The sequence below is a fragment of the Capra hircus genome, chromosome 1 (assembly GCF_001704415.2).
Source record: "Capra hircus breed San Clemente chromosome 1, ASM170441v1, whole genome shotgun sequence".
Lineage (NCBI taxonomy): Eukaryota > Metazoa > Chordata > Mammalia > Artiodactyla > Bovidae > Capra > Capra hircus.
Genome location: NC_030808.1, coordinates 82997048 through 83013117, shown reverse-complemented (window position 1 = coordinate 83013117; position 16070 = coordinate 82997048). Strand labels below are relative to the sequence as shown.

The 16070-nt window shown below is 43.5% G+C and overlaps 1 protein-coding gene across 6 annotated transcripts in view; it reads left to right on the top strand.

The window, feature by feature from the left end:
* The window catches only part of YEATS2 (YEATS domain containing 2), a 106964-nt gene extending 91677 nt beyond the window's left edge, over positions 1-15287 (top strand). For 4 of the 6 annotated variants that reach the window (XM_018047375.1, XM_018047382.1, XM_018047388.1 and 1 more), the window contains 8 exons: positions 4947-5049; positions 5920-5993; positions 7606-7685; positions 8355-8556; positions 10146-10372; positions 11214-11288; positions 12221-12294; positions 13553-15287. In XM_018047375.1, coding sequence (XP_017902864.1) covers positions 4947-5049; positions 5920-5993; positions 7606-7685; positions 8355-8556; positions 10146-10372; positions 11214-11288; positions 12221-12294; positions 13553-13661 — 944 coding nt within the window. In that variant the 3' untranslated portion in view covers positions 13662-15287. Of the gene's footprint in view, positions 1-4946; positions 5050-5919; positions 5994-7605; positions 7686-8354; positions 8557-10145; positions 10373-11213; positions 11289-12220; positions 12295-13552 lie in introns of those variants that run through there. The other 2 variants (XM_018047371.1, XR_001917993.1) reach the window with 2 other exon arrangements.

The window sequence follows — 16070 nt, the reverse complement described above, 5'->3', positions numbered from 1 at the left end:
GAAGAGGAACTAAAAAGCCTCTTGATGAAAGTGAAAGAGGAGAGTGAAAAAGTTGGCTTACAGCTCAACATTCAGAAAACGAAGATCATGGCATCCAGTCCGATCACTTCATGGGAAATAGATAGGGAAACAGTGGAAACAGTGTCAGACGTTATCTTTTTGGTCTCCAAAATCACTGCAGATGGTGACTGCAGCCATGAAATTAAAAGATGCTTACTCCTTGGAAGGAAAGTTATGACCAACCTAGATAGGATATTCAAAAGCAGACATTACTTTGCCGACTAAGGTCCGTCTAGTCAAGGCTATGGTTTTTCTAGTGGTCATGTATGGATGTGAGAGTTGGACTGTGAAGAAGGCTGAGCGCCGAAGAATTGATGCTTTTGAACTGTGGTGTTGGAGAAGACTCTTGAGAGTCCCTTGGACTGCAAGGAGATCCAACCATTCCATTCTGAAGGAAATCGACCCTGGGATTTCTTTGGAAGGAATGATGCTAAAGCTGAAACTCCAGTACTTTGGCCACCTCATGCGAAGAGTTGAGTCACTGGAAAAGACTCTGACGCTGGGAGGGATTGTGGGCAGGAGGAGAAGGGGACGACAGAGGATGAGATGGCTGGATGGCATCACTGACTCGATGGACATGAGTCTTCAGTGAACTCCAGGAGCTGGTGATGGACAGGGAGGCCTGGCGTGCTGCGATTCATGGGGTCGCAAAGAGTCGGACACGACTGAGCAACTGAACTGAACTGACTGATCAAAGTACCTGAAAAGAGCTGTCAATACCCATTTTGCAATAAGGAAACTGAAGTTTGGAAATACTAAGTCTGTACTTCCCAAGTGTAGAAAACTAGAAGGCAGTGCAGTCAGAATTTGAAATACTTTTTTTCAGGCATTCCAGGATCTCTCACAATAGTCTTGGGAAGAGATGGATTTGAAACTTATAGGATGACCATCTGAAGCAAGGGTTGGCTGACTGCAGGCTGCTGCTCATTTTTTAAATAAGGTTTTATTGGCACATGGCCATGCTGATTCATTTATATATTGTCCGTGTGTGCACTGCAGCCTCAGAGTTTGGTCATTCCAGCTGAGTTCACATGACCCACAAAGCCTAAAGTATTTACTGATTAGTTCTTTTAGGAGAAGTATGTCAGTCATGATGAAAGATGCTAACCTAGACCAGCATCTCTCCTCAGTAGCAGGTATGTATCATAGTTCTCATACAGATTCTGATTCAATTAATTTTGGACAGGGACCAGAGCATTTCTGTTTGATTTTAATTAAGCATACCATTTGATGAGTTTTGACAAATGCATGATCCCAGCATCCCATTCACACTATAGAAATTCCCATCCCTTGTAGGCAGCCACTGTTTCAATTTCTTCGATAGATTAGTTGTGCCTGTTTTTTAACTTTATGTTAGTAGAAGCACATGCATTCTTTTGTGTCTGATTTAATTCACCCACTCAGTGTTTTTTGAGATTCAGCCATGTTGTTGCTAAGTAATATTCCATACTGTAGGGGTGGATAGATAGCCCATAATATGTTCATCCTTTCTACTGTTGGTGGACATTAGGTTTGTTTCTAGTTGGGGCTATTATATGTAAGTCTTAGAAGAGCCTATCTAGTAAATAGCTATCCCAACCTGAAAATAACTGATTATATGATTTTGTAATTGAGTGCCAGATTAAATGATTGTATTTACAGGAATTCCCTGGTGTAGTTAGGACTTGGTGCTTTCATTCTGTGGCAGGTTCAGTCCCCAGTTCAGGAACTAAGATACCACAAGCAGTGCCATGTGGCCCAAATAAATAAATAGCATATACTTGCATCTACAGAACTAGAGTGTCTGAAGTTTTTCTGAGGACTTCCTTCTTGAAGTCTCAGAATCACTAGGGGTTGGGAGGAAATGTCTTGCTGACAATGAAATTAGCAAGGTCACTCAATACAAGTTGGTATACATATAAAAACCACTTTGAGTTCTATATAGAAATTAACTGCCAACAATCCACTAAATATTTATGAGAGAAACTTAAAGACCTAAAAACTTGAAGGATATACAATTATAATTAATTATATAAATTTACTGAAATACCTGATTTTATTCTCTCTCCCAAAATGACATGGGTTCAGTACAGTCCCAGTCAGAATCTCTAGTGTTGTTTTTGTGTTTGTTTAGAAATTGACAAGATAGTCTGAAATGTATATGGGAATGCACAGGCTTAGAGTAGCTGAGATAATCTTGAACAAAAAGCTGGGGGACTTGGGTCATCAGATATATATATACTGTAAGGCTGCATAATTGAGATAGTGTAGTATTGGTTCAGGAACAGATCGAATGTAGGGGTCAGGTAGTGGAAGGTGCAAACCAGTGGGTGTAAGTCAGGTTCAGAGATGTACTGTACAACACAGGGAATATAGCCAATACTTTGTAATAACCGTAAATGGAAAATAACCTTTAGAAATTGTTTTGAAATTTAAAAAAAACTTTTTTTAAGAGACAAAATAGAATAATTGAACAGAAAAGACAGCCCAGAAATAGACACACACATATATGGTAACCTGATTTATGACAGACTCAGCAGGGAAAAGATGTTCTTTTCAATAAGTTGTACTGGGTTAATTAGATATATCCATTTAGGGGAAAGAAGAAAACTTGGCCCCTACCTTACATCATAAAATTTAATTTGCATTGGGTCCTAGACCTAAATGTGAAGGATGAAACAGTAAAGCTTCTGGAAGAGAATATGAGAATATCTTCATGACTTTGGGCAAAGAAAACACAAGAAAAGTAGCCATGAAAGAACAAATTGATAAATTAGACTTTATTAATACTAGGAACCTCACTGTATCGGATGGACAAAATTAAGAGTGAAAGTCGCCACATACATCCTGAAAGATGTTTGCAATTGATATATCTGACAAAGGAGTTCTCCCCAGAATATAGAAGACCTAAAAGTCAGTATGAAGAAGATGCTGAATTTTTTTTTTAAAGACCAAGAAGTATAAACAGATACTTTACAGAAGAGGATGTCTAAATACAATGAAATGGAAAATTGTTCACCCTCATCAGTTGTCAAGGGAATGCAAGTTAAAACCATAGTGATACTATTCTTTCACCAGAATTAAAAGAACTGCATTGCTAAGTGTTGACAAGGATGTGAAGCACCTGGAACTCACATACCCTGCTTGTGGTGCTACAAATTGACATAATAACTTGGAAATGAGTTTGGCAGTTTCTGATAAAGTTAAATGTGTTATCGACATGTTATGGAACATGTGTTCAGGAGGTACACTTCTAGGAAATGCATGCATATGTGCACCGAGAGACATACACAAGCTTTGCTTTTTTTTTTAATAGCCAAAAAGACGCTGACACAAAAGGGTATGCATGATGTGATTCCAGTTATATAAAATTTAAAGTGGAATTGGCAGAGAGGAATGCTAGAAGCATAAGGGACCCTGGTTGAGGACTGGAAATACTCTGTGTTTTGATTGGGGTGCTGGGTGCATGGATGTATATGTAGGTAAAATTTATCAAACTGTACCCTTAATATTTGTGCATTTTTTGCAAGTTATGCATCAGTGAAAAGGGGGAAGATACACTAGTGCATCTCACTTCTAGACCTTTGCTTGTATGAAACTATTGAAGGATGTTGAGTAGAAAATGACACTAGCACACTCCTTTAGGTGCGTGTACTGGTGCTCATGTACAAGATGCGTCGTAAGGGAATAGACTGTCGGCCGGGAAGCTGGTGCAAAAGAAGTGTGTGTGTGCACACGCGTGTGCATGCAGTGTTTTGATCAGAGACTATAGAAGGAAGACATGCTCCTGACACGGTTATCTTCCATCAGTAGATTTGGTAAGATCATGGCATCCGGTCCCATCACTTCATGGGAAATAGATGGGGAAACAGTGGCTGGCTTTATATTTCTGGGCCCCAAAGTCACTGCAGATGTTGATTACAGCCATGAAATTAAAAGACACTTACTCCTTGGAAGGAAAGTTATGACCAACCTAGACAGCATATTAAAAAGCAGAGACATTACTTTGTCAACAAAGGTCTGTCTGGTCAAGGCAATGATTTTTCCAGTGGTCATGTATGGATGTGAGAGTTGGACTGTAAAGAAAGCTGAGTGCCGAAGAATTGATGCTTTTGAACTGTGGTGTTGGAGAAGACTCTTGAGAGTCCCTTGGACTGCAAGGAGATCCAACCAGTCCATCCTAAAGGAGATTAGTGCTGGTTGTTCATTGGAAGGACTGATGTTGAAGCTGAAACTCCCGTACTTTGGCCACCTGATGCGGAGAGCTGACTCATTTGAAAAGACCCTGATGCTGGGAATGATTGAGGGCAGGAGGAGAAGGGGACGACAGAGGATGAAATGGTTGGATGGCATCACCGACTCAATGGACATGGGTTTGGGTGGACTCTGGGAGTTGGTGATGGACAGGGATGCCTGGCGTGCTGCAGTTCATGGGGTCGCAAAGAGTCGGACACAACTGAGCGACTGAACTGAACTGAAAAGCCTCGTGTGATGTGCTCTGATTTTTCCCCAGTACAAAAGATCTGATTTTTTTTTTTGCCGTGTGTCTCAGAACACTAAGATAATGCTAAAAGATGATAAACAAAAGACATTAAACTTAGAACAGGCCAGCACTGTATTTTAATGTGGCGTTGTTCAAGTGTATGTGTGTGGTCTTCCATAGTGGTATGGTTAGCCCTCTAAGAAATATCTAAAAGCCATTTTATTGCCCTGCCTTTGTCATGAGATGCAGGCTAACAGTTCTCCCCTTGTCTGCTGATCCCGTGACGACAGGCGCCATCCCAGGACTCTGGCCGTGTCTCTGCAGCTGTGGCAGCGTCCTCACTGGGTTCCCATTGTTTCTGTCCACAGGTGTCGTGCCATCATTGAGCCCTAATAGCGCTCTCATTGTTTCTATTCCCTTGTAGTGAAGACCGAACCGGAAACACCTGCACCAAGCGGCCCCTCCCAGGATGGTCAGACAGCAGTGAAAACAGAAGACAGTTCTGAGCTGGGAAACTATGTCATTAAGTAATTACCTCAGTCCTTTCTAAGGGGGGTGTGCCTTTAGTATGTCATGGTACTTGAGGAAAAAAATCCCTGTGACAACTATATGTAGAGTTGTCTGTGTGCATTAAGCCCTTTGATGGGTAGAAGCTTCTGTCCATGTGTGGTGAACAAGTATTACCATTTGCTGCACAGCTCAGGAGGCTTCATTTAACACCTTGATGTGACCTCCAAACGGCACCTGATTGGTTGCCTCAAGAGCCTCGGATGAAATTACAAGCTCCCTTTGAGCTTGCCAACTTGAAGTTTCTTTCCTCCATCTTTGGGTGTGAAATTTCTTATGATGTAATTGCTCAGGTGTGTGTACATTTTGTGTTGCAGTGTCCACACGTGTGCCCAGTCTTAAACAGCTGCCTTTTTATGGCCCAACCCACTCAGTGCTGCTTCTAGAAATACTGAGATTTTCTCATTCCAAACTGGCAAAACCACTTCTAGCATATTTTGAAGTATCTCAAACTGCTGGACAGTAGAGACTTAGCCACTGTCACGGAGGTGACAGCATGAACTGTAATAACACTAAGAGTCTCTGCTCTAGTGACAGTCACACTACAGAAAGATTACACGACTATTTTAAAATATAAAAGGAAATGTCAAGTTTGCATTATTTGTCGTTCCTGGGGTCTCATCTGTTTTAGTGTTGACTTTAAGCATTAAATGCTCTTTGTTTATAAAGAAAGCGATATATAGAAGGAAGGACTTGCAGATATAGTTGGGTTTAATTCCCTTGTAAAGGAGAAGTATCTCATACATACATAAATTCATACGTATACACACACACACAGTTAGAGACCGCTGTCTGTATTTGCTACCCTAATTTTCTTTTGTCCTCCTTAGGATAGACCATTTAGAGACCATCCAGCAACTCTTAACAGCAGTAGTAAAGAAGATCCCATTAATTACTGCAAAAAGTAAGACCACACTGAGTATATGGGAGCGTGGTTTAAAGCTGTGACCTGCTTGGGGTATTGAGTCAATTTGAATCACTTGGTGTTGTAATTAATACTGACGGTAGTTATCTTGGGGTGGGGTTTAGCTACAGCTCTAGCTTATTTGCAGGGTTTAGAATTCACACTGTCTTGGTCAGTCGGTTAGTCTTTTACTACTTTCACTGTGTTTGATCTGCAGAAGGAATTTTTTTTGTTATAGTATAGAAATTATAAATATGTAGTGTATATATAAAATTGCATTTGTTTTTAATGTTTATTAATAAGGAAAATAATTAGCATTTGCCCGCAGCATGCTCTGCAGGCTTATTATACTTACTTATTTAACCACGGTCCAGGTTTCCCTGGTGGCTCAGAGGTTAAAGCGTCTGCCTGCAATGCAGGAGACCTGGGTTTGATCCCTGGGTCGGGAAGATCCCCTGGAGAAGGAAATGGCAACCTACTCCAGTATTCTTGCCTGGAGAATCCCATGGACAGAGGAGCCTGGTGGGCTACAGTCCACGGGGTTGCAGAGAGTTGGACACGACTGAGCGACTTCACTCACTCACTCACTCACTCACTCCCTCCATGGGATACATGGTGTCATCTCCATTTCACAAATGAGAAAACTGAGAATAAGCAAGGTTGAGTCACCTGTTCAAAATCACAGTAGCTACAGGTCATGCAGTTTTGTTTTTTTTTTTTGGTCATGCAGTTTTGATTCCAGAGTCATGTATCTTTCATATGACACTCCTGTCACTCACTCTAGAACTGCACGACTATCAAGACCTCCAACAGTGAAGTCTCCTCTGTCCCTGCCCATTGTTAGCAAGACTGAACCATTTGCTTCTCAGCCCTGGTTGCTCTGACAGAGAGCATGACTGACAGCCTGTGGATACTTAGGTGTCTGCTCTTGGGCAAGGTCACCTGTGAACATTTAGAGGGAAGGGATGAAGCAGATCATCACTTCACATTCATGGGACTATGAAATGATGAGCCAAGTACAGACTACCCTGCTTTTTTTCCAGCTGTAATAGCAAAAATTAATTTTTTCCCCTCAGAGTTTAGGGGGTCATTTTGAAGTAGCTCGAAGTTAATTTTCAATGATTCTTCTAGCCCAGCAGAAAAAATTTTTAATCTTTTAAAAAAAAATCAGGTACAAATATAGAATGTTCGAGCTTAAAGGCAGTTCAGGAGCCATCTTCCTAGTCATTTGATTTTACAGTTAAGAAAACTGAAGCCCAGAGTGATGATGTAGGTTGCTCAAGGCACCTTAGTTAATAGGCCAGGGCTGGTTCTCAGGTCTGCTCCCAGTGGAATGCCATTGCCATTTATTTTAATAGAAAATCTGTCATGATGAAGCTTTCTCTACCACAGAAGCTGATTTCCCAAGGAGGGCTGTTGTTTTGAGTACACATGAATGAGATGCCTTCTCTTCTAAGGACAAGCCCTTCTGTATTATGTTGCATCGAATTTGCCTAGTAAGGAACGTAGCCCATAAAGAGGTCTAAAGAAACTTCTTGGACATGCCTCCAGCAAATAAGATTTTATTTAAATCTTAACTTTATTCAGAATTTGCTGGATATGTGCATTCTAGGTGAAGATGCCAGCTGTTTTTCTGCAAAATCTGTGGAGCAGTATTATGGCTGGAACATTGGGAAAAGGAGAGCTGCTGAGGTAATCCCATGTCTGCCTCTTTGATATGCAGGCCACCACTGAGAGCCTGTTGGAGAAAATAATCAAACACATGTGCATTCTGGCTGCTTCCATAAACATCGTCATATGGAGCAGTCATAAATTCTGCAGCATGTTTTGTTAAATATTTGATGATAGAACTTTTTCCTTAGTTAAAAATCTCATTCTCCAAAGACTTGTAGGTAGCCTTTGAAAGACCTACTTTCTTTTCCTGCATTGCTAAAAATTTCTAAAAGTTTTTAAAGAATTGTAATATGTTAAAATTAAGTCAACTATTTATTGTTCAGTGTGGCAGCTACTCTGCCAAACAGTGAGGCTATAAGAGGAAGTGGCAAGTACAAAGGCGTAGGAAGCTTTGAGAAAGCCAGTGGATGGGTTTAGGGAGGGTGGGAAAGTGGGAGATCACAGGCTGGGACCAGCTGAAACACCTTATAGTCCAGGCTTAGGAATTTCAGTTATTTTATAAACATTAGGTAAACGTTCTTATACTTTTTTTTTTTAACTGAGGAGAAACACCATCAGATTTTTTTCCTCAGAAAAAAATTATTCTAACAGGTTAGCATGGTAATTTGCAATTGGGTGATTTATTTGAATGTGCTCCTAAGTTGAAGGATTTCATTATGCGCCCCCCACCCCTAATTTTTTTTTAAGTGGCAAAGAGCGATGACAATGCGAAAAGTCTTACAAGAAATACTGGAGAAGAATCCAAGATTTCACCACCTGACTCCACTTAAAACCAAGCACATTGCTCACTGGTGTCGCTGCCATGGCTACACCCCACCTGACCCCGAAAGCCTGAGGAATGATGGGGACTCGATCGAGGATGTGCTGACCCAGATCGACAGTGAGCCAGGTAAGCAAGGCAGGGGGTGAGGGGTGTACTCAGCACCATGGGCAGCTGAGAGGCGTCTCCTTGGAGCACATGCTTGTCTCTCAGCCTTCAGGGCTCTCAGGCTACATCAGCCCCAGCAGGTCTCAGAGCTCTTTTCTTCACCTGAGGTAAAGGGACCCGAGGACTCCAGGGGTTAGCAAAAGTCTCCACTCACCTCTCACCATGTGTCTTATCCACCCCACTGACAGTCCCTACCAAACTATTTGTGCCCAAGTGTCCCAGTCCCAGCCAGGGATGTTCGAGCCCATGGCATGCAACAGACACACACCATTCATTCAGGTGCCCCCCTCCTCTGCATTAGTTCTCCTTTGGAAACATTCTTAATCCACCTCCTTTCCTCCCAGAAGAAGTACTTCTTCCTTTGTGACCTACGAGTCTTCTTCCCTGAAGATGGGGACAATGTCTTATGTTATTTTATCTCCAAAAACCTAGTCTGGAGGTGTACTGCCTGGTGTTGGAGGCACAGGTGTAAACAGCTAATAATGTTGCAGATAAAATGGTTTTTTTATAAAGATACAAATAACTGTATGTGGGTGGGGGTGCAGGGGAGCTGGGCATAAAGATACATGGGGAGAATGTTTTGAGTTTCACCTTAAAGAATAAGTATTGTTTTCTCCTTTTAACCGCATCTTTATAGAAAAACAGACCCTTCACCTTCCAGTCTGAGGAAGGCCGGAGCACAGGCAGAGTCTGGGGGGTCCTTTAAGACTTAACACAAGTCTCATTTTCTCCATGAAGCTTTCCTGAGAGCCCTAATGCAGGGTGGCCTCCCCTTTCTCCGATCTCCAGTGGTATTTAATACCAGAACCTTGAGGGTTTCTCAGATTTTTATTGCTAAGTGCTTTGGAGAGCAGAGGCCTTGTTGATTATTTCTGTGCTTCTCTGACAGGGTATGTAAAACACAGTATTTTTCCTGTACTGGGCTTTCTTATTGATACGACTGATTAACTCTGTGAGCGTCCTGCCAGTAAAGTAGAGAGAGTTGGAATGCTTTGCCTCCATCCTGCTGGGAGTCTTTAACCCCATGTCGACCTCACTCACTTAGCATAAAGTAAAAGGGATGCATAAAACATTCCCAGAGCCCTGGCTGGCTTTAAAGCTCTATATATACTCTGTTGGGCTCTGTATAAATCAGCTAAAGATGGGATGCATGGTATACACTAAAATGGTAGTAGTACTCAGCTGTAAGCAGAACATGGGTGATTTTTTCACTGTTCATTTTTAAATTCTCCAGAAGTAAAAAAAAATTTTTTAATCAGTGGGGTGGGAGGATGGCCTCGTTTTTAGTGGCAAGAGTCAGAATTATGTGCTGTTTGACTTAGATTGCCCTTAATAGCACATATGTCTTAACACAAGATGCCTGTCTTGGTGCTTGTCTCACTTATGAATTACTAGTTCCTATAATTATAGGTCCGTAGAATTTTAGAACTGGACAGGAGTCAGCTCCCTGGTACTTAACCCTTCTGGGTCTCAGGCTTTTGGTCCCTTAGAGATGCAAAGTCCCTTTTCTTTGGTCGCCATAGTCATAAGACTGATTGCCTCTCATTTAGAGTGCCCATCATCATTCTCATCTGCTGACAACCTCTGCCGGAAACTGGAGGACCTGCAGCAGTTTCAGAAGAGAGAGCCGGAGAACGAGGAGGAGGTGGACATCCTCAACGTCTCAGAGCCGTTAAAGATAAACATCAAGAAAGAACAGGAAGAGAAACAGGAAGAGATGAAACTCTACCTGCCACCAACACCGGGCTCTGAATTTATTGGTGACATCACACAGAAGGTAGGGGGCTAAGGCCTGTGCTGTGAGACCCCTAACCTGGGGCTCGGGTGCCTTAGAGACTGACACCAGACTTTCTGGGGAGATAGATATAGATGGTAAAGCTGGGCGAACTGTCTGGCACCCGCTTTCCCATGTCAGGGCCTTTGGGCAAGAAAGTGAATCACACGTGTAGAGCTTGCTCATCAAATATGACATTGGAGCAAAGGCAGCTAGGTGTAGGCAGTTTCGTATTTTTCATCTCCTTTTTTCTCATTTGCCTCAGTAGAAGCACCTTTCCCTTCAGAGGCATGTCAGAACGTGCTTTCCCTGACATTCTAAATAGCTCCCAAGTGCCGTGCCAGGGAGTGGATGTGGCACTGACTCCCTTGGGGTGCAGGAGAGAACTGTCCACATGCCTCTGGTGGAACGCAGCTTCACTGCATCTGCACGGCTGCCTGGGACCCAAGTGAGAGACTTGTTCTTTTCCCCTACAGAGGAAATAAAAAATGGGGCAGTTTCCAAGTATATCTTCTTTCTTTTGCAAATAAGGCCTCAGAGTCTGATGCAGGCTTTCCAGTGTGTGGCCCCCACTGTCAGAATTAATAGTAGATTCTGTGTTCTCTCATGAAGGAGATTTGGGCATGAGAGGAGGATTCTAATAGCATTTTCAACAATCCCTCAGAAACATGGCACAATAGGGTAACAGATTCTTCTGGTTGTTACATTCTGTGTTGCTTCTCCGTGAGTTTTGTCTAGGACATTTGTAGAGTGTCTCTTCCACCCAGACATCTCCTTGGGTATCAGAAATATGCCTGTTTTTAATGTACAAATAGAAACAAAAGGCCTTCTTTTGCTCTTCCAGATTGGGATCACGCTGCAGCCTGTGGCGCTGCATAAAAACGTGTATGCGTCGGTGGTGGAGGACATGCTTTTGAAGGTGGGTGCCTGTGGGCAGCAGAGGGGCTGTCGGGGGCTGAAGCACCATGGGGCCAGCCAGGCAGGACACACTGGATCCCAGGATGCTTTGAAAAAGACAAGGACAGAAATGGAACACAGATGACAGGCTTTATGATTTCTTTCTTCTTATTTTTAAATCAATCCAATTGTAATTCCTCTGCGTGTCAAAGCAGCTGCAAGAGTTCCTGTGCCGGTGTCACTAACAATATTTTTAAATGCCATTTCAAGTGCTAAGTAGCCTGAAGTGCAAGTCAGAGCTCTCAGTGCTTTCAGAGGTGACTTGCATGTCACAGCAGAAATGGCCATAACTGTCCCAGCCCTCGGCAACAGAATGACAGAACCAGGTTCCTTACCCAGCTGTTCTTTCCTGGTGGATCCCCTCCAGGGGCAGGGATACCTCACAAATAGCCCTCACCTGTTTCCTTTATTAAAGCAGTGTCTGATTAATGAAAATCACCCCATTCACAATTCAGAATCATGGCCTCTATGCTGCTGCTAAGTCGCTTCAGTCGTGTCCGACACTGTGCGACCCCATAGACAGCAGCCCACCAGGCTCCCCTGTCCCTGGGATTCTCCAGGCAAGAACACTGGAGTGGGTTGCCATTTCCTTCTCCAGTGCATGAAAGTGAAAAGTGAAAGAGAAGTCGCTCAGTCGTGTCTGACTCTTCAAGAACCCATGGACTGCAGTCTACCAGGCTCCTCCGTCCATGGGATTTTCCAGGCTAGAGTACTGGAGTGGGGTGCCCTTGCCTTCTCCGCATGGCCTCTGTAGTTGTGGCCTATTATTCAAACCTTTAGTATTGATCTTTAGATACAGTGGTTTCCCAAATTTAGGGCCCAGGATGGGGTCAGCTGCATCCCTCTGGCCAGCATGCAGGTGGCATTTTAGAGTAACAGCATCTTCTGTTACAGGCTACAGAGCAGCTAGTCAGCGACATCCTGAGACAGGCTTTGGCAGTTGGATACCAGGCAGCATCGCACAACAGGTACAGTTCTCACTTCCTGACAGTTCCCATCAAGATGTTTTATACTTTAAATCAGTTCAGTAGGAGGTGGAGGTGTCCATGCTTGGGACATTCTCAGAGCCAGACTTTCTCAAAACGACCAAGCAGATGCCTGATTCTGTCTCTTGGTTGTGAGAAGTCTGTGTTGTCTCTGTCTCTGCTGCAGAGACACTGTTTGGTAGGATTCCGATATGTTACAGGATTGAATATATACCAATTCTTTGCCATTGAAGATAATAGCAGTGTTTCAGACTTGGGGCCAAGCACTGCACGTTACCTAATTTGTTTTTCGTTGCAGAACTCATACTCCCTCTTTAGAAATCAGGAAAGTGGGCTCTGAAATGTTATCTTGCCTGGCTTTCCTAGCAAATACATCATAGAACCTAGATTTAAACTTCAGTCTCACTGGCTCTATACCCACCGGCTGACCATTCCTCTTTGTGGCCTGTCACTGACTGAGTTGCTGAATTTTCCTTTTGTCCCACATCCTGGCATTCCTTTCAGAGGAAACAAATGTATTTGTTTAAAGGCTGTTGTAAATTTATTAAAACTTTAACAGAGTACCTGAGGTCATGAAGAGACCTAAATAAGAGGATTATTAGGTCAGACTTGACATGGATATAACACAGTGGGCAGTATGGAGAGCTCTTTACAAAAAGTGGGGACAGAGGAGTTCCAGTAATGTTGCTGCTGCTTGTCCTGCTAGAGATCCAGGAGTGGGCCGAGTGCCTCTGCGGCCCCTGCTCACCACCATGGTCCTGACGGTGAAGACACAAAGCAGCTTGAGTGCTTTTGATAAGAACATTTAACATCACACTTGGTCTGGCATAGTTTCCAAGAGATGGGAAACATGGTCCCCAAGTTCTATGGTGCTTTGATTCAGCTTTAATCTGGCTAAGACTGAACTACAGCAATATTCTGTTCTCTACTTCATTCCTTTTTTTTTAATCTTCAAAATCTTTGTTTTCCCTTAATCATTCAGCCAACTTCTTGAAATTCATCTCATGCCCATGAGTAGGAAGTTAGATTTGAGCCCTAAATAGGGCTAGCCGGGAAGAGGGTAGGCCACATCTCCCAAGTCAGAGGGATTAATGGAAAAGAAGAGAGATAGGGGGAGAGAAGGTACAGAGCTGCTCCCCACCCCCAGAGTGGCCCCAAACCATGGCTGTCACTCATTATTATCCCCATATAATTAATTTAGATATTTGAGAGAATTAACTTTTTTTTTTTTTTGGACCAGGATTCCCAAAGAAATTACAGTGAGTAATATTCACCAGGCCATTTGCAACATTCCTTTTCTGGACTTCCTCACAAACAAACACATGGGGATACTGAATGAAGATCAGTGAATGGAATGAATATGCTCCCAGGAAAGCAGGATTCAAAGCCTTGAACTGTGATGACTCTTCTTTTCTGGAGAAGAGAGAGTTTCCTGTGTGCCTCAGAGTATCATGGCCACCAAACCATTGCCTCCACCTAATACCACCGGAGTGTTCAGTCCCAGGTCAATCCCTTTAGGACAGAAGTTTGTTTCCTGATTCTAGAGCTAAGCCGTGAGTGGATGCATGCTCTGTCAGCTCGCATCTATTCACTCTCTGTGCAGGCTCCATGAGGGTCCGGGGTGTTAGGCCACTTTATATTGGGCCCTTTTGTCCTCTGGGAAAACTCCAGGGGGCACCATGGGCCTGAGTCTCCCTCCAGGAGGTAGGAAATGAGTCTGGCAAGCTAGAGTTCTACCCATTTCTGTGGGTTGGGGTTCCAGGTACCCCAGCAGTTACCCTGATAACATCTGGAGGAGGGTTGGGCTTCGGCACAAAGCAGTGGCCACGGTAGGGAGGATCCGCACTCAGCCCCGAGTCGACTCAGGAAGCAGTGATCCTGTGCGGAAACCACACGAGCTTGGGAGGCTGCAGACTGAGAATTCCTGTTTCATGGAACACAGGATATCACTGGAGCCAGTCTCAGCATTGTCAAGGGGTGAACAGAGTCCAGCACAGGTCAGGAAAAGGTTTGACTACAGCTGAGAAGCCTTACTGTGTTAGTCACAGGCCCGCGCAGCTTGGAGGATGTGCCAGCAGAGCACTGGTTCATACTTTGGCGTGGTCTGCAGGAGCTTCTGCTGCTGAGTCCACCTCGAGTGGCCAGTGGTTCCCACGGTCCCTCAGAAAGTTTATCTTATCCAGTTCTTCTCTGTTGGTGAATTGTTCCCAAGAAGAAAAGTGTTTAAAACAACACTTGTGAGTGCCTTAAAGGTAGAGAAATGACTGTCAAAGCCAGGTGACAGGGAGGTCAGTATTCAGAAGCAGTGAGAACAGGCTGGTCGTGAGCAGAGCCCGGTCCGTGGGAGACAGAGTGGATAGAAGGCAGGTTAGTAGCACCCTGCATGATGTCCAGTTTCAGTATAGACACAGTACCCCAACCTTCCTAACAAAGTCTCTGTGTAAGTAAAGAATCTGCTCTCAGTTAGGAATCTGCCCCAAGGAGATCTGAAACCTATCCAAGTCAAAGAAACTTACCCAAGCAAGGTAATTCATGTTTTCCTGAGTCCTCTAGACGTTCAATTCAGGAAAAGACAGGGAGGCAACTACGAGAAATCTGCCCTTTTAAATTCAGCATCTGAGGACTGCAAGTGCAGAAGGAAATCTATTCAGTAAGGCATAGGATGTGCCCTGGTTAAGAATAAAATAGTCTAGTGGTGAAGACTCAGATATTCTATACATAAAATACTCCAGGCAAGGTTAATGGGCAGGTGTAGACTCATTTACCAGTGGACGATGACTCATATCTACAGGATCGAAGATTTGATCCAAATGAGAACAGATTCAGTTCTTAGGTATGAAAGCCTCAAGAAATTATCTTTTTGCAAAAGAAATAGTAAACAGTCCTCATATATGTTAATGTTTCAGATGTGTTTGTATCATAATATGTAACATAATGTGTAACAATATCTACAGTAAATCTTTTGGTATCTGTGACGGGTTTTTCTGAGTTTGGGGGCTTCTCTGATAGCTCAGTTGTTAAAGAATCCGCCTGCAATGCAGGAGACCTGGGTTTGATCCCTGGGTTGGGAAGAGCCCCTGGAGCAGGGAAAGGCTACCCACTCCAGGAGTCTGGCCTGGAGAATTCCATCAACTGTATAGTCCATGGGGTCGCAGAGTCAGACACGACTGAGCGACTTGCATTTTCTGAGTCTGGAGCACTGCGCTTGGGTAGGGTTTTTCTTAAGTTAGGTCCCAAAGAGCTGGGGCGAGGCAGAGGTGTAGGGGTTTGTGTATTCTTCTACTTCTTTCCAAAAAGAATTTGCAGCTAGTAGAAGAAGGATCACAGTTATATAAAAATCTGAAACAGTTTTGGAAGAATGCATGTTGGCCCTGGACATATGATTTCTGACAGCCTAGAGTGAAGGAAAACAACCTGATTGAGCTCAGAGCATCCTTAAAGCCAAGGCAATGAGGGAAACAGCTTCCAACCAGGAAGCACATTGGTCCGTTTGGCAAGAATGGGTCTCTGCTGAGGCCTGGAAAAAGTTACTCCTGTGACCTGGTCCTGCTGGGACCATCTGCTAGCACAGAAAAAACTACAGGAACTACAGAAATATTTCAGAAATGACTATTTATATCCACCCTTAATAAGAAGTAAAGGCTTTATTTTGGAAGCTTTGGTTCTTCAAAGGTAAGTTCTTTGGGGAGGAGGCCCTGGGAGACAGTCCAAGTATGTAGCTTTCTTGGGACCAGGCTTCACTTAGTATCAGCCTTTAG